At 43.2% G+C, this 19,905-nt stretch overlaps 12 protein-coding genes across 12 annotated transcripts; 2 read left to right on the top strand and 10 right to left on the bottom strand. All coding sequences in view use genetic code 12, as the record gives it.

Annotated features, from left to right (window-relative positions):
* Window positions 1–95: 95 nt before the first annotated feature.
* Window positions 96–1,379, bottom strand: PGUG_05277 (Zn(2+) transporter; the record flags this gene model as incomplete). Its single annotated transcript, XM_001482207.1, has 1 exon — window positions 96–1,379. One exon carries the CDS (start codon window positions 1,377–1,379, stop codon window positions 96–98), a length of 1,284 nt encoding a protein of 427 aa, XP_001482257.2.
* Window positions 1,380–1,762: 383 nt separating this feature from the next.
* Window positions 1,763–2,563, bottom strand: PGUG_05276 (uncharacterized protein; the record flags this gene model as incomplete). Its single annotated transcript, XM_001482206.1, has 1 exon — window positions 1,763–2,563. The coding sequence occupies one exon, from the start codon at window positions 2,561–2,563 to the stop codon at window positions 1,763–1,765; it is 801 nt and encodes a 266-aa protein (XP_001482256.2).
* Window positions 2,564–3,107: 544 nt separating this feature from the next.
* Window positions 3,108–4,514, bottom strand: PGUG_05275 (Zn(2+) transporter; the record flags this gene model as incomplete). The annotated part of the gene is made up of 1 exon (XM_001482205.1): window positions 3,108–4,514. One exon carries the CDS (start codon window positions 4,512–4,514, stop codon window positions 3,108–3,110), a length of 1,407 nt encoding a protein of 468 aa, XP_001482255.2.
* A 306-nt stretch (window positions 4,515–4,820) lies between these two features.
* PGUG_05274 (uncharacterized protein) lies at window positions 4,821–6,137 on the bottom strand (the record flags this gene model as incomplete). The annotated part of the gene is made up of 1 exon (XM_001482204.1): window positions 4,821–6,137. The coding sequence occupies one exon, from the start codon at window positions 6,135–6,137 to the stop codon at window positions 4,821–4,823; it is 1,317 nt and encodes a 438-aa protein (XP_001482254.2).
* Window positions 6,138–6,571: 434 nt separating this feature from the next.
* Window positions 6,572–7,543, bottom strand: SAM37 (SAM complex subunit; the record flags this gene model as incomplete). The annotated part of the gene is made up of 1 exon (XM_001482203.1): window positions 6,572–7,543. One exon carries the CDS (start codon window positions 7,541–7,543, stop codon window positions 6,572–6,574), a length of 972 nt encoding a protein of 323 aa, XP_001482253.2.
* Window positions 7,544–7,745: 202 nt separating this feature from the next.
* PGUG_05272 (cleavage polyadenylation factor subunit) lies at window positions 7,746–9,923 on the top strand (the record flags this gene model as incomplete). Its single annotated transcript, XM_001482202.1, has 1 exon — window positions 7,746–9,923. The coding sequence occupies one exon, from the start codon at window positions 7,746–7,748 to the stop codon at window positions 9,921–9,923; it is 2,178 nt and encodes a 725-aa protein (XP_001482252.2).
* A 57-nt stretch (window positions 9,924–9,980) lies between these two features.
* Window positions 9,981–11,138, bottom strand: PGUG_05271 (RNA polymerase specificity factor; the record flags this gene model as incomplete). The annotated part of the gene is made up of 1 exon (XM_001482200.1): window positions 9,981–11,138. The coding sequence occupies one exon, from the start codon at window positions 11,136–11,138 to the stop codon at window positions 9,981–9,983; it is 1,158 nt and encodes a 385-aa protein (XP_001482250.2).
* Window positions 10,981–11,679, top strand: PGUG_05270 (uncharacterized protein; the record flags this gene model as incomplete). The annotated part of the gene is made up of 1 exon (XM_001482201.1): window positions 10,981–11,679. The coding sequence occupies one exon, from the start codon at window positions 10,981–10,983 to the stop codon at window positions 11,677–11,679; it is 699 nt and encodes a 232-aa protein (XP_001482251.2).
* An 885-nt stretch (window positions 11,680–12,564) lies between these two features.
* PGUG_05269 (uncharacterized protein) lies at window positions 12,565–14,346 on the bottom strand (the record flags this gene model as incomplete). The annotated part of the gene is made up of 1 exon (XM_001482199.1): window positions 12,565–14,346. The coding sequence occupies one exon, from the start codon at window positions 14,344–14,346 to the stop codon at window positions 12,565–12,567; it is 1,782 nt and encodes a 593-aa protein (XP_001482249.2).
* Window positions 14,347–14,387: 41 nt separating this feature from the next.
* On the bottom strand, window positions 14,388–16,700 carry PGUG_05268 (uncharacterized protein; the record flags this gene model as incomplete). The annotated part of the gene is made up of 1 exon (XM_001482198.1): window positions 14,388–16,700. One exon carries the CDS (start codon window positions 16,698–16,700, stop codon window positions 14,388–14,390), a length of 2,313 nt encoding a protein of 770 aa, XP_001482248.2.
* A 134-nt stretch (window positions 16,701–16,834) lies between these two features.
* PGUG_05267 (uncharacterized protein) lies at window positions 16,835–17,881 on the bottom strand (the record flags this gene model as incomplete). The annotated part of the gene is made up of 1 exon (XM_001482197.1): window positions 16,835–17,881. The coding sequence occupies one exon, from the start codon at window positions 17,879–17,881 to the stop codon at window positions 16,835–16,837; it is 1,047 nt and encodes a 348-aa protein (XP_001482247.1).
* Window positions 17,882–18,477: 596 nt separating this feature from the next.
* Window positions 18,478–19,698, bottom strand: SPR3 (septin; the record flags this gene model as incomplete). Its single annotated transcript, XM_001482196.1, has 1 exon — window positions 18,478–19,698. The coding sequence occupies one exon, from the start codon at window positions 19,696–19,698 to the stop codon at window positions 18,478–18,480; it is 1,221 nt and encodes a 406-aa protein (XP_001482246.1).
* Between the last annotated feature and the right edge of the window lie 207 nt (window positions 19,699–19,905).

Raw genomic sequence — 19,905 nt, 5'->3', positions numbered from 1 at the left:
ACTATTAACCTGTCTCTATATCACTTAGCGTCAAACGGTTTAACGGTCTACTGTCGTACCACTATGTATATTAATATCCATTGACAACTGTAATCTCACTTTAAGCAGTCTGGATCACACCCAGAAACATCATCAAGCACACAGCTCGATTTATTGGTGGCTCCGTACGCACTTGGTCGTTTGGTTAATGCCTGTTGTCCCGTCCTCAAATCGGAAAACTCGGGCTGTATGGTAGCACTGTGAATGCCATAAGCATGAAGGATTTCACGTACTTGGGCCACCGCCTGTACGAATGCTGGTTTGTTGATTTGTTGTTCTTCATTTGAAAGATTTTCCGTTTCGGTGTCGTTGAGCTCCAAATGCAAAGAAGCAATTAAAATATCTTCATTCAAATTCCACACGTGGAAATCATGAATAGACTTGACACACGGCAAGCTGACGATCTTTTCAACCACGAGATTGGAGTTAACATCAGTGGGAGTTGCCTGCAAGAGGATTTTGGAAGACCGGCGACACAAGGGTAATGCGGAGGAAAAGATAATAGCAGTGATCACAAGGGAAACAAGTGGATCGGAATAAAATCTCCACGAGTAGTTTGTTTTCCAGATGAAAAGTGCCGTGATAATAACACCAACATTTCCCAAGGCATCTCCCAAAACATGAAGGAATACACCTTCCATATTCATCGACTTCTTCTTCTTTTTGTGCAGCTTGGCGTGATCTTCATTAATCAAAGGCGTGCTTTCACTGTAGTGTCTCACAACATTGTCTGGGAAGTAAGACCGCAAATCGGCTTCGGATTCTTGTCTTGAAACCGCCTCTTCATCGCCATGGCTATGGCTATGTTCACCACTTTCAACGTCGCGTCCAGGCGATCCATGGCTGTGTGAGTGACCATGTTCGTGAAACAACACCAAACCAAGAATATTACTGAGCAACCCAGCAATTCCAACTCCCAAAACAAGCTTTGGCAGACTGATTTCTGGAGGGCTAACAAAGCGCTGAATCGCCTCAATGATGATGGTGAAACACAAAGCTAACAAAAACACCGCATTGATAAGCGCACCCAAGATTTCAGCTCGTTGCCATCCATAAGTATAACGACCATCAGCCGGTTTGTTATTCTTCACCCGAACCGCCCACAACGCAATAATCAACGAAATTATGTCATTGAGCATGTGAAAAGAATCAGCGATAAGAGCCAACGAACCAACAGAATAACCCACGATAACTTCCAAGAGGAAGAACACCGTGTCCAAGGCTAGAAGAGCACCGATTCTGATCTCCTTACTTGACACCATCGTTGTAAGAAAAGAAAAATAGGTAAACCGTGCATGTTTTGCGCTTCGGGTAAGTAAGCCACAAATCCAAACACCCATGCATAACTACTATAGTACAAGAACAATAGGCGTGTATTGAGTAGGTAGAAGAAGAGATGTTCTTGAGGATGAAGATGAATGGGGGAAGGCTCAGCGCTAGCGAGAAGCGGCGAGCAGCTAAGCCACGGTTGGGGGAAAGGGTGATAATGAAAAATAAGTAGAACAATGCTGAACGTGCTGTAGGTCTCGCATCGCGATGTTGACGGCGGAGTTAAGTTTTTCACCTAATTTAAGGTGAGTCAGTAGATGGGATCAGAATGAGATCATGATGTGAGATCACGATGTAATGAGATCACGATGTAATGAGATCGTGATGTGAATCAGATCACGATGATGTTGCATCGTGATGTGGATGTTGGTGACGACACTACAGCAGCTCTTGTTCATGGCTGCGTACCCAACAACTGATTGAAGGTGATCTTCTGACCATTTTCAGTTTGTGATGGGTGAGCAGCAGGGATGGGCTGAGGTTGAGGTGGAGCCATCTGGGGGTAAGGTGGTTGGTGTGGCATATATGGTGGATATTGGTAGTTGATATAGCCTTGTGGTGTGACGCTATACGAAAAACCGGGTTGAGCGTACATGTTCGGTGGACCAGGAGGAATGACAGCACCCATAGGAGGCATTCCTTGGTTGGGGCCCACCATTCCATTTGGATACATTGGACCAGAACCTGGAACAGAACCTGAAACCGAAGGAACTGAGCCTGGAACAGGCCCTGATGCTACAATGCCGGCCAGTCCGGCTGGCAAGGTGACCGGACCAGTTTTAGGAGAAGACTTGAACGATGGTTTGGGCAAGTTCAACGCTGCTGGTGACGAGTGAAACGATGAACCAGCATAAGTTTCCTCAGACTTCACAGCAGCAGGAGACAGTTGTCTCTTGCCCTTTTTGTTCTCTGATGGTCCTTTATCTTTCGAATCCTTTGGTGACTTCTTTCTTGGCTTGGCGTCATTTGAAAACCGAGGTTTCTCACCATTCGGTAAGCTTTGACTTTGAACCGAATCTTCAACTGCTTTCTTTGCCGGTTTCTTGCCCTTCTTGGGACCACCATGACCAAAATTAACTGGATTACCACTTGGAAGGATTCTTACATCGGGAGCCTTTTTTGACTTTTCCGGTTTACGAGAAACATTGTTCTTGTTGTTATGGGGCACAGGTATCGGGCTTTCGTGTGCCATCATGTTGCTTATGATCTATACTTTGAGGTTGATATCGTACTGTATGAGGCATATAACGATAATAAGGATGGTTGAATTTGCGCTGTCATGGGGTCGGGCTCAGAATTACGCGCGGACTTGCTGGTGAACATGCAGGATTTTAGCTCTGAGTCAAGTCCAGATTCACTACAAGATACCAATGACAAAACTGGGAAGGACGACTTCTGTTCATGTTCCGATAGTCAATTCTTCGTATACGTAATAGAATTAGTCCAATTTCTTGAATATATGCATGGAATTAGTCCAATTTCTTGAATATATGCATGGAATTAGTGGGCTACATTTAAATAGTTAGAAACCAATCTTCATTATTGAACTCTCCATACAACTATATCAACGAGATAAATCGAAATTACTTGGAATTCTAGTGCACTATTCCTTTAACTTGTTTTCCTTTAATTCCTTTTCCGTCAATTTCTTTCCTACACTTGTTTTCCTTCAGCTTCCTTTCCTCAACTTCTTTCTTATACTTATTCTCCTTATATTTTCTCAATTTGCAGCCGTCTAACTAGTCAACAGATATTACACTAGATATTCCAATCACAGACATGCCTACCAAGCACCACACCATTATCAAGTGCAGTGAGCCACCGCTGAAGGCAACGGCTGACCCATACATGGAAAGTCCAATTACAGTGAGAAATCCACTGGTCACAGCCAAAGTCAATCCTAGTATATGATTAAGTTTGTCCACGTCCAAGTTGCCATCCCCAGGAGTGATATTGTTGAGGCGCAAGAAGAGAATTGCTCCAAGAGCACCAAGTGGTTGGGAAATACCACCTAGAAATGCACTGATGGTAACAGCCTTCAACTTGGCAAGCCGCATCTTCAGAGATGATGCAAACAGGTAGTATAAGGGCAAGCACATCAGAAACCCCTCGGTAAAGTTGTGGAAAAGAAGACTTATAAAGATCAGGACCCCTAATCGCGGATCGGTTGCGGATGTGATATAAGTGATAAACCCTTCGGGGAACTTGTGGAGAGTAATGGCCAAGATAGTCTGGATACCAATGAGAAAAAGCTTGGAAAATGCAGAATTGACATGGTGATGGTGATCGTGGTGATGACTATGGTCGTTGTGGACGCTGTGGCTATGGTCGTTGCCGTGATCGTGGCCATGATTGTGGTCGTGGTGTTGATCGGCGGAAGCCTCGATATCGCCATGACCATGGGTATGCTTTGAGTTTGCTTTTATGGGAAGCGTTTCTGTCAAGTCAATGTGGATAGCACCGTTTTCGTCTTGTGGAAGTAACTTGGGAGAGATGGCAGGAATATCGCAATGGTGTAGACTAGCATTCTTATCGCCGTGAAACAAGCAAAGCTCGGCCGAAGAGTAGCCCTTGCATTCGCCCTCAATGCACTCGTCGTTACGCTGTGCTGACAAAAGGTGGAAAAGCGATTTCTTTCTCAGAAGTGTTGGTAGTAAAGGACTGTCTTCATTGATTTCTGTTGTTTGTGGGGGTAATGATTCACGATCTTGGTGAGTCGCATTGTTTGCGCCTGCTGGGTCGTGATCGTGTTCACTACAATGGAACACTGACTCGCTGGTGGCAATATGAAGTACGGCATTGAATGTAAGACTCAAAATAATGCCACCGATATATGCCATGAACATTTTGATATGAAGCTGTCTTGTTGAGCTCAAGATCATCTTGGTGCTTGCATCAGCGTCCGTGTCCTTCAAGTACGCCAAAGCTTCAGGCAACAACCGATATAAAGCGGTAAAAAGCAAGCAACCTGAGGAAAATGCTAACGATGCGTTCATAAACTTGTAATTCTCCTTAAGACGAAAAGGAAACCTCTTGGTGATGAATTTCGGGAACAAGAGGTAGTACAAATCATCCAAAAATACCACTAAACATCCCGATATGCATAATGCCGAAGATAGAAGGGTCAAATACCAACCTTGCGACATGGTTAGGTAGTAAATATTCCCCTAGTAGACAACGATTTTTAGTGCTTTCAATCTATAAAGGTTCCACCAAAGTTTATAAAGCAACGAAGCCGTGTATCTTTTTTCCTAACCAAAGAATTTAAACAATGTATGATTTAACAATGTGTGATTAGAGCTCACACCGCAGTGGTTACAATAAGACCCAAACATCAGATCTTGGGGACTACAGAATGGGGCTGCATACAGTCCGCGGCTAGTAGAACCGAGTATAAGCGAGAGAACATGTGCCGACAAAACCAATTGGCGGTTGAAATGAGTGTTATGCTATTAATCTAATTTGTTCATGTCCAGAAGTGGAAGCTCGGTTTCCTGTTTCTTCTTCTTAGCGAACGGAATTCTCCGGTGGTTGGTGAGTCTTCCCAACGCACGTTTTGGCCGCAAATGGCTTAGATCGGTGTTCTTTTTGTTCACCATGACAAAGAAGTACATCAATAACCCAGCGATCGCGACACACGTAGGCATTGTCATCATTATGAGGTATTTCTCCATGTTGGGTCCTTCGTCATAAACCCCATCGATGTCTGCCTTGTCCCATTTTTCTTCGAGTTTCTTCAAATCAAGCAAATGTTCTTTTCCAACCTTGGCACCCTTGGCTATCTCTATGACAATAAAATTGGCCTGTGGGTCGAAATCCTCGTCCGAAACGTTATCTGGTTGGAGAGAAAGCATCACTTTACGGAAAGGCTCTTTCATCGTGAGCCATTCGGGATCAATGGTCAATGGGTAAAAGCCCTTATCATTTTCGATCCAGTCCGAGGTGAAAAATGAATTTGCATGTGCCTGTCCTCCTTTATCCATCACCTCGGATCTCTTGGTTCCCTTGTACATGTGATGTTCTTTGACATAGGTCAAATGGAGCTTGACATTCTTGACTTCTGGAGCGAAAAACCGGGAAAACCAGGTCACAAAGTAGGTTTTCTCCTGCTTAAGTTGTGCACTATCTTGAGGAAAACAGAATGGTTCCGGTGACTGGTCCTTAGCCACACCCTTCAACTTGTAGTAATCCGGGGTACATCTGATCAACGGGTTGAGCGAGTGGTACGTCTGGTCTTCTTCTTGGTACACAACTTCTTCGTGAACCTCATCTTCATTGCCCAAGTGCTCCAACCCCATTTCTTCAGGGGTATAAACGATGGTGGAGGCAGTCTGGAACCATGTGCCATACGTGGGCGAGGGCTTTCTGATACGACCATTTTTGATGTCTGGTTTGATAGTCTTGGGCGAACCATCCTTGTTCAACGATATCCATGGTTCCAATCCGTCTGTAGTTGCCGGTGGTTTGGCGCTGAAAGTGACACCAGCAATGACGGTTGGTATCACTCTCTCGGTCTTTGTAGAATACACAACACGCATCCATGCTTTGGGCTTCAGCAGCGTGCTCTCTGCTGCCTTTTTCTTGGCTTCCATTTTCTCCCTATACTCTTTGTTGATGATGGCATTTTTGTATCTCTTTTCATGGTGAATGGTAGCAGCTCCCAGATCTGATGTGACAGGCGCTGATGTAATGTGGGGCTCTGGAACGTGTTGCACTGCTGCAGCACTGATCACTGACACAAAAAGTGAAATAGCGAGTGACAATTTCATCTCGTTTAGCTAGGATTAAGTCACAGCAGTTTTAGTTTCGGTCGCGAATATATATGTATTTTCGCGATCTGCCCGGATAACCCGAAAAAAAATCTACGAAGAATGGTGGGTTAGAGAAGGAAAGTGCAACGTTTGGGAAGAAGAAAACACCAAAAGTCAGCATAGTTCCACAAACTTCTTTCATAAACTCTAAAATCTACTTTCTACAGCTTAATCTCTGTCTACTCCATGTATGCCTCTTCCAGAATAATAAACTTGTCTCCGACTTCGAAGCGCAATATCCTAGATGATGCAGTTGCTCTTTGGCAAGGTAAATTCCATCATTAAATACATGATCTAGGTATAGAGTGAAACTATGCTAATTTGCCATGAAGTTTTTCATCGCTTCGCGGACGTTTTATATAAGTTAGGCTTAAGTAATCAGAACCGCTGATTCAGTAGCCCAATCTATACCTGACTTCGTTGATTAGATTAGGAACCTGACTGGAATTTGGCGGTTGAATTGCTGAGTCATCGAGCAATTGGTTGAGCTCGTTGATTTTTGTTTGGGAAAAGTCTGCAAATGACAGATATTTAAGGCGGATGTAATCGTGAATAGCATGGTCTGGTAAACCATCGTATGTGAGCGAATGGATGTATGCAAAGAGAAGCAATTCTGCCACAGATATCTTGCTTTCGTTGAATATTAATGCAAATGTGTCGTCGGGGCGATGTGGATTGAGCTGGTGGTTGAGCTTGACGATATCGTCCAATATTTCTCCCAAATAATTCAAACATTTTAAACTGTTTTTGGATTGTCTGAGAAGTTCTCGCTTATTTGATTTGGCTGTCATTTGTCTCTCGTGTAATGCACTCAATGCCACTTCTGACGTCTCCTCGTCGACTTCGTCATGGGGACCAGAAGAGCCGGAAAACACCCCAAAAAGGCCTGGGGGGGAGGGTAATAAGCCTGCCATACGTACTTGGTCCTGTGCGACGTTGTATAGTTTCAAAGGTTGGTTGTACATCATTGGAAATGGAAGATACTTCTTAAACTGTTTCCTGGTATATCCTTCGTAATTCTTGAGATTCGAATAAAGATTGAACTGGTGGACACGGACTAGCTTGTTTTCTATCAACAGAATCACAGCAGACTGTGCCAAGTCTTTGGTTTCAATGACGTTTTTGCCAGAAAACTCTGAAAGAATAAACGATGAAATCGGCCCAAAACCCTCGTATGAGACATCTTTAGTGAGCAACACTGGAAGTACACCGGTTTTCGAAAGATTGGTATTGGACAGAGTCACTATATTTATCTTTTCGTGCGGTATACATGTGGTTACCAACCAGGCGGCTGCGAGACATTCTGGAAAAACCACTGATATGGATTTATCGCATCCCCAAACATGTAGTTCATAATCCACCATAGTAGATATATCTGGTATAGACACAAGAAAGAAAGACTTGAAGTTATTTAATGTCTAACCTTTAATTCTCGTGGTGACTTCTCGCAGTGTTCTCGCAGTGTTCGCGCTGCTCTCGCTTGATGTTGGGGTGTGCGAAAGGGTGTATACCGGATTTCTCACTGGTGGTTTCGTTTTTCCTTCATCCCCATCCATCATCTCCATCATGTCTGACGTGCCCAAACGGAAAGTCAATCTCGACGTCATCGGCCAGCTCGAAGAAGACCTCGAGGAGTCTCCTTTGGACTATGCTAGGTGGACCAAATTGATCAAACAGGTGGTGAACAAAGACAAAGAAGAGCAGGTCCGGCGAGTGTTTGAAAAGTATTTGCTGATATTCAAGCATGATGGGGCCCAGTGGTGTGGCTACATCAGCTATGAGATGAACCGTGGAGAATTCCAAAAGGTGGAGACCCTCTTTGGCCAGTGTATCAACTTGGTGGATGATGTCGAATTATATAGACTTTATGTTTCTTATGTTAGGCGAACAAATGATGTTATCACTGGCGGAGAGAAGGCCCGGGGAGTAGTCATCAAGGCTTTTGAGTTTGCTGTCAATAAAGTAGGCATTGATATCGCCAGCGGACCATTGTGGAACGACTATCTAGATTTCTTGAAGTCATGGACTCCAACAGCTTCGTGGGAACAACAGCAAAAAGTGGATTTGATTCGGAAAGTATACAAGAGGTTTCTCGTTATACCTACAGAAAAGATAGAGCAAGCATGGTCAGTTTATACCAAATGGGAATCAGACTTGAATGCTTCTGCCGCCAGCAAATTCATCGCTGCAATTTCGGCAGAGTTTATGGAAGCCCGTTCGTGGAACACTGAATGGCAAAACATGACTCAAAAGCTGCTTCGACGTTCTATCATTCCTTTTAGTATCACCGACTCTCAGTACGGCCACTTGGTTCGCAGCCAATTGGACCTTTGGTACAAGTGGATTGAATTAGAGAGGAAAAATAATTTGGCAATTAAGGAAGAATCTTTGCTTCAAGCACGTATTGAATATGTGTTTAAACAGGCTGTCAAGTGCTTGCCATTTGTTCCAGAAATATGGTTCAAACTAGGTAGGTTTTGGTCAGCCTCCAACGAAGATGCCAATGCAAATAAAGTTATGACTCTTTTAAAAGAAGGGTTGGTCTTGAACCCAAGAAGTTTCTTGATAGGCTTCGAACTAGCCGAATTATATGAGAAGGATGGCAACTTTGGAGAAACAAAGTCAGTTTTTGAGGGAATCATTGATCACTTTGTTAAAGACTACAGCTCAGTTACAGAGAAAATCAATTCAATCTTGGATACCATTAACAAGCCGAAAAACCAACCAGAAAACTCCAAAAATAATGAAGATGACGAAAACGAAGATGAAATAGATTACAATCAGGTATTCAACCAGCTCTCGGAACCCCAAGTTCTCGAGCTCCAGAAATTACAGAGACAATTGGAAGAACTAAACAAGTGCATCACTCTTCTTTACTCCAAGCTAATGTTGAGTGCCAAACGTGCCAACGGAATCACAGAAGCACGGTCCATTTTCAAACAAGCTCGCAAAATATCATACATAGGGTATGGGCTTTACGTGGAAAATGCCATGATCGAATACTATTCGGACAACAAATCTACAGCCATAAAAATCTTGAGGCTCGCCATGAAAAAGTTCGGACAGAACGGAGAATTCTTATTGGCGTATTTAGATTATTTAATTACTCTTAACGACTTTGAAAGTATCAAGACTTTCTTCGAGCAGGCACGAACAAACTTGTTGAAAGATTACAACACAGAAAAAGAGGATCTCGATGGTATGGCCAACAATTCAAACTCGGTTGAAAAATTGAAGAGAGAAGCAAAGATAAGAAGTCTCAGAAAGTGCAAATGGTACTTGAGAAAACTCACTGAAAAGTTTGCCCGGTATGCCGCTAACAATGATTTACAGATGGTTATGTCGTTGGAAGCGAGGTATAGTCAATACTTCCCCGAAGACGATCCTATTGAATTTTTCAGTGACAGGTACTCTATAGGTTCGATGAACCTTATCGAAAAATACGATCTTGGGACTGCAAGGAAGAATGAACTTGATTCGCCAGTAGAGATTCAACCGCACTCACCAAAGAGAAGAAAAGTCCAGTTGCCTAATATACCCAAAGACTTTCCAGCCATTGCCAATCCAGAACCACAAATGTCTACCCCGGAACCACAGGCTCAAAAATCTTTTGTTGGTAATAACATTTACAATCTTTTGAGGGTTCTTCCCAGTGCCTCGTACTTCGGACCTCCTTCTGAACATGTGTTTGATGGCAGTAAGATTGTCGAGTTGTTGGCAAATCTTCCAGATAAGCCAAACTAAGCGATGTTGGATAAAACTATATACAAAATCCAAACTACAACTGATGTGCTATGTAGTTCAAAACGTCCGGGTGTCCTCTTGTACAATGTCTATTCTATCCGCGATAGAGGGCTTGAACGCCCAGTTGTCGACAACCTCAAAAATGCTCATGAATTCGTCAGTGGTGAGATCTCTGGGGCACTTCTCCAATAATTCAGGTGATAGTTTAGGAGCCAACTCGACTTCTGCGCCTGGAGCAATTTGAGCAAGCGAATCTATGACCCTGCCAGTAGCTTTATACATGAGAATTTGAAGAACGTACTCTAGCAAATCCACGTCGAACAGACCGAGATCTTTTGGCTCGATCTCTATGACGCTCAAAGTTGTTCCTGGAGGTAATATCGCCTTGGATGAGATACAGTACGGCTGGTCGTTGAAAAGGGTATTAGGGTCATATTTGAAGCCTTCTGGAGAAGAACTTACTTCGAGGATTTGAGTTATGGCAATAAGTTTTGTATCGGTGAACATTTCTCGCTTTATGGCAGATCTATTACGTTTGGGAAACCCTCTTCCGGAAAGAAACTTGTGGGCAGTACCTTCAGGAATTACGCATATCATTCGTACTCTTCCATATTTCTGGAGCCAGTTACGATAAACTGAACACATTATCCATTGTGCTAACAACGACTCTCCAAAGGAAGACGAAGTCAAGTTACCAATGATAAGAAGCTCATCGTGAATTTTGCTTCTATCCACGGTTCGTGGCGTCACAATTTTGTCCTGGTCAATCAAGCGATTGTAGGTGGCCCAATTGAAACCATCATGAGGGTAGAGAATAAAATTCTCTTTGTTGTTGGTTGTTTCTTTCAAATGATTGATTCTCTTAGTCCATTCTTCGATGTTAGCCTTTCCCGCTTCAATAACTACATGTTTGCGTGGTTTAAGTTCGTAGTTAATCATTGAGGAAAGTAATCCATAACCAGTAAAGACATCGATTATATCCAAATTCTGTGAATCTGGATACTTCTTGCGTAGATCTAGCCTATCTATCACCTCCTGGCATTCTCGAGAACGTACTATGAGCTTACTTCCATACAGAAATCTGGGTAGTTGCTTCATAAACGGAGCCAATGAGGGGTTAAAGGAACGAATGACATTCATGTTGCAGCCATCGAGAATTGTGAGAAAATCTATAAAGTACTGCGCGCAGCACCTGACTACAATTACCTCACACATAATCTTTATCTTTTCTTTTGTAATGTCCTTGAACGTGCTACAGCTCAAGGAAAACTACGGTCGTGAGCTACAGAAGAATAAAGGATTTATTCCCTTTGATCTAGAGCCTGGAGAACACATCAAATTTGCAACGAAAACCGCAAGACAAACCTTAGTTTTGACCCTGAAGTCAGGTCAAAAATCTCCCGGTATCAATATCAGTGCCAAAGATGGATATTTGTACCTTACAAACCAACGACTTGTTTATGTGACTTCATCTCAAGGAGATATTAATGACTTTTCAATCACCATCAAATCACTACCAAACTTACAATTCTCTCACTCGATAAAATCTCCCTGGTTTGGTGCCAATTATTGGCTGTTTTTGTACCATTCAGCTGGCTTGAATGGTGCAATTGCAGGAGCCGAATGGGTTGAAGGTTCTGTCAAATTTTTGGATGGTGGCCTCTTCGAGTTTGTTAATTTGTTCGATACTGTGGTGAATAACGAGGTTATCAACCACGATATCGACGAGGAGTTACCTCGCTATAGTGAAGTGTAAATTATTATACAATATTTAAATAGTGCCCAATCTATAATAATGGGTCTCGCGTGTCGTCGTCGTCGAAAGGAAAGAAATCATTCATCAGCCCATGATCTACAGAGTCAGCAAGTTGATCGTCTGCCTGGGGTTCGATATTGTCGTTTGCAGCGGCAGACCTCTTGACCTCTGCGCTTGGAACAAAGGGTTTCAAACCAAGAACTTCGTTTACCTCTTGCATATCAAGATATTTCTCGATATCCTCGTTGCTCATATTAGCCGCTTTGGCGATCTCTGCAAATTTTTGATATCCCAAACTTTCAAGAGTATTAGCATCTTCGTAAACGATTGACCCTTCTTCGTTGTATACTCTGGCATTGCTGAACATGAGGTGAATATCTTCCAACATATCCTTCACCTCCATGTAGGCGTTGGAAGTGATTCGCTTCTTGATGGTATCCAATGCCATAGGATGTTTGATGAGCACAAAGTAGTCGGGATAGAGTTTCTTTGAAGGCCTCACCATGAACAAATCGCTCAATCTACGACCATTTTCATCTGTGTAATTCAAGATGGTCTCGTAGATTTCTTCGAGTTGCTGTTGCAAGTTATCTCGAGCATCGTCCAGTAATGGATCATTCGCTAATGGAGTTCTTGACAAGAAGGAGGCTTTACTACGTTTCCCTCTCTTCGCCATGGCCCTTCGCTTGATTATTGACAGCGGTGTGGAAGACCGTCCTTGACGGGACGAGCTCTCGAAATCACTCATATCGTCGTTGGAAAGTCTTCTCTTGCGACCAAATCCGTTTTCACTGCCACTTTCTTCTTCATTTTTCTTGATTTTAGACCTTCCTCTTGACCTTTTACCCTTTAGTTGACATTTCATCGTCACTTGAAAGTACCCCATCAAATTTGCTTGAGCCACTGTTCTTCAGTGAGATTGTCATCATAAAGCGCGGTCTTTCTTTCACGAGCTCCCCGTCCATAATCATCAGCGTTCACAATGTCCTTGTCGAAGTATATATCGAAGTTGGTCTTGTAAAAGTCTGGAAGCTCCTGCTCTGAAAAAAGTCTTGTGGGATACGAAGCCTGCTTTGTTTCCAAATTTCTAGCTTCATCCAATTGTCTGAATACAACTAATTCAGTATCATCACGCGACAATATTTGATTGAGCTCATCGTCGTCCAACTCGTCGTCGCCATCCATTGCAGAGGTTTTGGCTTTACGCTCTTCTTCCTTCACAAATAATGCACGCAAGAGCGCTTCCTGCTCTTCGGTGGTGGATTTATTATCAAATTTTCCTGCTTGAATGACTTTGCCATCAATCTCCAACTTGGCATGAGCTCTTTCTAAAATCATTTCTTCGACAGAGTCTTCCGTGATCAATCGGATGATACGTACCTCGTTCTTTTGGCCAATACGATGTGCACGATCTTGCGCCTGAAGATCTTGATGAGGATTCCAGTCAGAATCAAAAATAATAACCGTGTCAGCAGTTTGCAAATTCAATCCTAGACCACCAGCTCTTGTAGACAAAAGGAAGCAGAAATAATCGGAATTCTCTTCATTAAAAAGCTTCAACAATCCCGTTCTATCATCTGCCTTAGTTGCACCGTCCAATCTCATATACTTGAGATCACGAAGACGCAAAAAATCCTCCATAATATTCATGATCAGGGTCATTTGAAAGAAAATCAATACTCTATGACCGGTGGCTTTCAATTTGGGCAAGATACGGTCAAGCAACTCAAACTTTCCAGCAACTCTCCAAATTTCATCATTGGTATCAGCAGTGGGATTGATCATATTTTCAACTTCTTCATACACAAAAGGATGATTGCAAATCTTTCTCAATTGCATAATCTGATTATTCGTGTTTTTAATGGCAATCGGCTTACCATCTCCATCGGGATTGCTGGAGAATAGCAAATTGTACTTCAACATTTGTTGATACAATTTGGATTGCAAAGATGACATGCGACACTTTACAACTTTTTCAACCTTGTTTGGCAAGTCCTTCTCGACATCCTTTTTCAATCTTCTCAATAAGAAAGGACGTAAAACTTTATGAAGACGCCTAATGACTAAAAGAGTCTCTTCTTCACTGAGTTCGATTTTGTCTTGCCCACCGGTGTTTGCAAAAGGTGTGTTAAACCACTCGTCGAAAGACTTCACAGAGTTGAAGATTTTTGGAAGCACAAAGTTCAAAAGTGCCCATAATTCGGGTAAATTGTTTTGCAATGGTGTACCAGTCAAAATCAATCTGTAGTCACTGTGGTAGTGATGGGTTAAAGTTTCGGATAACTTCGAGTTGGCATTCTTCATTCTGTGACCTTCATCAATAATCATGTGAATCCATTTCACCTTTGCCAACACACTCTTGTCCTTGATGATGTATTCAAAAGTGGTCAACAAAATTTGGAAATCCCCTTTCCTCACTTCAAACTGGAGGCTCTTTCTTTGGTTAGGAGTTCCCTTGTAGGTGATCTTCTTTACCGATGGAGCCCATTTCTCGAATTCTAAATTCCAATTAGTTAACGTTGACAATGGAACAATCACCAAGAATGGGCCATTGATCTTCTTCACTTCCACAATGTAAGTAATGAGAGATATAGTTTGAATGGTCTTACCCAAACCCATCTCATCGGCCAATATACCATTTAGCCTGTTATTATAAAGAGAAACCATCCACTGTAAACCCTTCAATTGATATTCTTTCAATGTACCTCCTACAGAATGGATGGCTGTTTTGTGACATCTTCCTTAATTCTGTGAGCAACGTTGTAGTAATCAATCTTTTCTCTCTTTTCGTCGTTTATAGGTTCATCAACCTTACCAGAGTCGCGCTGCTGCGCTTGAACGGCTTGGGCCAACGTATCCAAAAATTGATTTGTCTGTTTCAACAAATGCGTAATTCTGGTATCTTTAGTATGGTCGAGCAATTTCAAGTATGCTTCCTCATCGTTCAGTTTCAAGGCTTGTAAACGTTGCTTGGCCATACGTTCGAGCTTCTTCTGCTCTTCTCTCGCGATCTGACTGTGGAAACTATCAATCTTGCTGCAAATCTTCGCTCTTTTGTCTCTCTTGGCAAACAACCTATCACGCTTCTTTGATTGATGTGCAATAATTTCATTCAATGTGACACGAAGCTTGCGGTTCTGGGCTTGGGCAAGCGAGTAAAGCTGCCTCTTGTACATGTTTTGAGTCATTTGAGCATTTTCGGAATTAAGGTGCGAGCACTTTGCAAGCACATTGGGGTGTGAATTGGGAAGAAGAGACTTACTGAACCAAACGTGAGATAATATCTTTCCACGCAATTCTTTCTGGAACGGTAAAAGTTCAAGTTTGTAAATCTCAGCTTCGATCGCAGCCTTCTGGTCTTCATCGGCAGACTCTAATTTCATATTCAAACGAGTTAACTCAGCGTCTATCAATAGGAGAATCAGCGCCTCTCTATTCGCGGCAATCGAATCGGGGTCGAAGCTGGTTGGCATGAGTGCTGGGAACAGCACTTTACTCTGCAGCGAATATAATGATTTGAACGGTATATCTTTCGTGTCGATTAATTGAGGTACTTCAAACGCATCGACCTGAATTTCCGGCTTCAGGATAGGTACAACAACATTATCCTTGTCTTTCTTTGGCACATCAAGGTCATCAATGTACACTGGTGGTTTTGGTGAGAGGGTAACAAATGCTGACTGTTGCACATTTTTAAGCTGACTTTCTTGCTGTTGTAAACTTGTCGTAGGTGCAATTGCTGGTGTGCTGGCATTAGATTTCTGGTCGTAAGGTTCGAAACTAGTAAGGGGAGAAGCAGTTGTGTGCACGGATTGACGCTGAAGTTGGCTGGCTTGCAAATGTGGGGCGGCGCCAACAACTGGATTAGAGTCAGCAAGACCTGCGCTTGTTGGTGCTGCTGCTTGTGCAGCCGCCTGTGACAAAAGCAGTTCTTGTGGAGCCGCCTGGCGGAGGTTAGCCTGTACTTGAGCCTGCTGTTGCAATTGGGCAGCTTGTGGGTTCATTAAGTGAGGACTCATCTGGTTGGCCGTTGGTGCGTTTCCTAGCATTGCTGAGTGGTTTGTTGGTGGCATTCCTGAAAGCTGATGTTCCTGTTGCGGTATGGAAGGGTTTCTCACGTTAGCAGCCATGCCCAGGTTTCTTGCTAGTCTAACATCATTTTCCGCACCAGCTACCGGGCTATCAGAAGGCACGTTAGCCGCTGGAAGGTAAGAGTTTTGGGCGAATGCAAGTCTGTCGGAGCACACGATTTCCACGAGGTTTTGGGGAATTGGCGGGCTGCCTGGAGCAGGTGCTTTGAGCAAGTACTTCAAAGCCTGATACTGCGACTTGAGCAACTGGAATTGCTGAGCCGAAAAGGCAGATTGTGCAGCAGTTGCGCCTGGCACTGGGAAAGGTTGTTGTCCCGCGGAAGCTTGTTGGTTCTGGTTTGTAGTTTTGTTTAGCTGCATTCCTCCCTGCTGCATGTGGTTTCTATTGCCCATGACAGGATTCTGTTGCATTTGAGGAGTTGAGTGTTGTGAGGTAGACATGGGAGTGCCTACGTTAGTACCTGGTGGAGCTGCTGCAAACCGTTGTCTTTGTTGTTGTTGTTGAAGCTGCTGCTGTGTCTGTGGAGGCATGTTATTCATTACTGGAGACTGTTGTTGCGAAGACTGGGAAACCGGTGAGGCCATGTTCATCATATTGTTTCCCATATATCGGGCATTCGCACCGTTCATGGTCTGCGCCGACCCATTTCCTTGCTGAGGACGAGGAGCCATATTTGCTGAATTCATAGGCACATTTGTGTTTCCCATAGGGGTACCGGTCTGCTGAGCCTGCTGCATATATTGATTGGCCCCGGAATTGGGTTTATTTTGCTGCTGCTGTTGCTGCTGTTGTTGTTGTATGGCTTTGAGAACCTTGCTCAAATGGGCAAATTCCGGCACGTTGACGGCACGATCACCAAACTGCTGGCGTAGCTGCTGCCAACGCTGGAGCATGCGCTGAATTTCTTCGCGTTGGTACTGTCGATTCATGGTGAAATACAGCCACCAGTGTGAATATGATTGTAGAAAAATCCGCACCGCTACGGCTACGGCTGGTATGCAGGAGATTGACCGCTAGAGTGTGTTATAAGCTGGGGTGTGTTAAACTATTGATTACAATGGCTCTATCTACTTCCCGGGGTCCATAGTGTTCCGGAGCCACGAGGAGCATGGTTGATTTTGTCAAATTGCTCTTTTTGAATTCCTCGTTCATTTCTCACGACTGCGTTAACTTTAGAGTTCCCACGGTGAGGTTTGTGCTTGTTGGCTTTTGCTGCTTTTTTGGGCATACTGGTCTCTGTAGGCTGGTAGGGATAGGAAGAGGTATCGACTGTTTCTTGGAGAATGCTGTTGGGACCATTTTGATCGAAAATTGTGCGATTAGGATCGTACTGTCTGAGGTTGTTCACGTCATATGCTTTGAAAAGAAGGAGTTCGGCCTCGGTGATGTTCATACAGTTGATACCAAAGCTACTGGCCCATATTTTCGTGATGGCATCCTCCGTTACTAGTGTCCATTTGCTCTTTTGTTGGGGACTTTGGAACATCATCTTGATACATGGTCTGATGATGTAACGAAGTCGAGGTGGCATCTGAGCTGGCTCATTGGCATGTGCAGCTGCGCTCTGGTACGACTCTGAGTTCTCGTACGAAATGCTCTCGTGGTCGGGTCGAGACCTTCCATATTTCGAGGACCGAAATTGCGTTTGGTAATTGGGAAACTCTCCAATAACCGGGTGGTGAGCCTGGTATTTTTGACAAGCTTCCCACGAAATTGAGGAGTGAGCTTCATCTTCCAACTGAATGTCGTATTCCAATGGTGGATTTTCAACTCCTTCAGATAATTTGTCGATAAAATCAATCGCTTCTCGAGCATTACTCGCTGTCATTGTCAACCCACGCTTCACGTAGTCAAATTCGTGCAAAGTGTACGTAGGAATGAACAAATTGAGACGTGGTTTCTGCTGTGAACACTCGGTTTTGACGTATTCCGGATTAAACCACCGTTTGATGTTTCCTATTCCTTTTGTGAACGCAGTGTGGTCAAGAATAAAATTCACTTGGGGGTGTACTTCATGGTTGACTTCTGGACCTGGAGACTCAACTGTGTCAAAGAGCTCATCTACAAGTGGCACTTCTGATGCTTTTAGTGGACTGCCATCGTGGGACATGCTGGTGAATCGCGGCGCTGAGATGATGTATATGGTTGGTGTGCGGATGGAAGAAGACAAAAGTTAGAGGAGAAAACCCAGGTCAAGGAACAAGCAGGACCAAGGAACCAATGGGCAACAAATCAATGTAGAACCAGTGACAAGGCCAACGATGGTGTTGAGAGATCGGAAATGGTTTCTGAGCAATTGGTTAATTGCTAGAATTGGAAGAAGTTCAGGTCAATCTGACTGAACCACCATTCTACATTCTACACATCTGTTTCATATTTTGTTAACAATCCTTCAGTTAGTACATGGTCACTTAAAGAAACAACCCGCATTGCGGTATCAGATAATTGTCATAGGTTGTATTCATCGACACAGCAGAGCTGGTCTAACATTAGAGATGCCAGAAAAAACATATGTGAAATAAAAATTCATCCTGTTATTGTTTCGCAAGCAAGAGTACATACCGTTGTGCAAAACTTCATAGAAGCTCGATACACTTTCTTTAAATAATGAATTCGCCTGCAAACTTAAAGAATAGAATCTCACTTGCAAATTTTTCCTTTTATACCCCGGTCGTGTGCATCTCACTTTTCGGCTGCAAATTACATTTATTCAATAGAAGCTAACGACATATCTTCGGGAGTAGTAAGTGTGTCGTCCAATACATTCGACTCGCTTGACTCGTACATGGCAATTTCCCGTTTCAACTGAAGACACTTTTCTTGCATTTGGTCGATATCTTTGTTGAGGAAGTCTTGGGTTGCAACTAGCTCTCTTTTCCACTCTTTGAACTTGTTTTCCTGAACCTGTACATCTCTGGTGATTTTGTTTTTCATTTCTGCTTCTTTGCCTCGTAAAGAAACATCCTCGAAAATTAGGTTGTTTGAAGTCAATTCCATCGACACCCGATGGTAAGCAGCATAAACACTTAACGAGCTAGACTTGTCCACAGGACCACCATAGGTTCTTTCGAAATATTCTAATCGTTTTGTGAGACAAAATTCTCGAAACTTCTCGTAGTGGACCTCAGTTGACTGGATAAAGTCCAACATGTGGTTTGTCATTAGCAAGGTTCGAAGAGTGACGAAATCACAGTGGTCTACATTTTCAACCTCGGCAAGTCCCCATGCATATTTGCGCCCTCTGACCATCTTTCCTTCGAAATTAGGATGGACTTGATTGGAACCAATTACCGCATATGGCATTTGTGCCCTGATCTGTTCAGTCATATCTTGATACGAACCATCAGACGATAAGTCACACACTATTGAATTTTGTTGAAGGGTTTCACGTACTCTCATCTTGATGGTTTCCAATTCTGCCGGAGAGAATGTATCACACTTTCCCAAAATAGGAACCAAATTAACCCTCGTGCTCAAGTCTCTCATGGCATTCAATTCTTGGGTAGTTATTTCACGGTTCTTTGGTGAAATAAAGTAAAGACAACAATGGATCCTATCATCTCTCAAGTTTTTTCTTGCTGGTTGTTCTTCTTGAAAAATGTGTTGGAAATGTTGGGCATCAATATACCGAGCAACGCTAGAATAGGAATAGTCAGATGGGTGCAATCCACCAGTATCAATCAAAGTAACTTGTAAATTGACACCGTTTTCACACAATTGGTACTCATACCTATGAAAAGTGTCGTGCTCCAAAGTATCGTAAGGAAATATTTCTGCGCCAAACAAGGTATTCATTAGTGTTGTTCGACCACTTCCAGAAGCACCTACAATTATAAGCGTGAACCGACATCCATCACGAGCACACTTCTTGACCTGCTGGCTGGCAACAAAATGAAGTCCTACTTTTGCAGGGTCGTCGTCACTCATTTAACTAGTGGCACAAATAGATGCAACCGTTTTTGCACCCAATACTGGATCCTGTATATGGTTTCCATCACGTGATCGGTAAGTCTAAGTCTGCAACAGATTAAAGGGTACCAGTTCTCATTAATGACAGTAAAGTGTCACTTTGAATTAAGCCTACATTTTAGCTATTACAATGCCTCTGTCATAATTGGCCCCCTCGCCGTCCAC

Source organism: Meyerozyma guilliermondii, genomic scaffold, assembly GCF_000149425.1.
Source record: "Meyerozyma guilliermondii ATCC 6260 scaffold_7 genomic scaffold, whole genome shotgun sequence".
NCBI lineage: Eukaryota > Fungi > Ascomycota > Pichiomycetes > Serinales > Debaryomycetaceae > Meyerozyma > Meyerozyma guilliermondii.
Note: the sequence above shows the minus strand (reverse complement) of the source record. Positions and strands in the feature narration are given on the sequence as shown.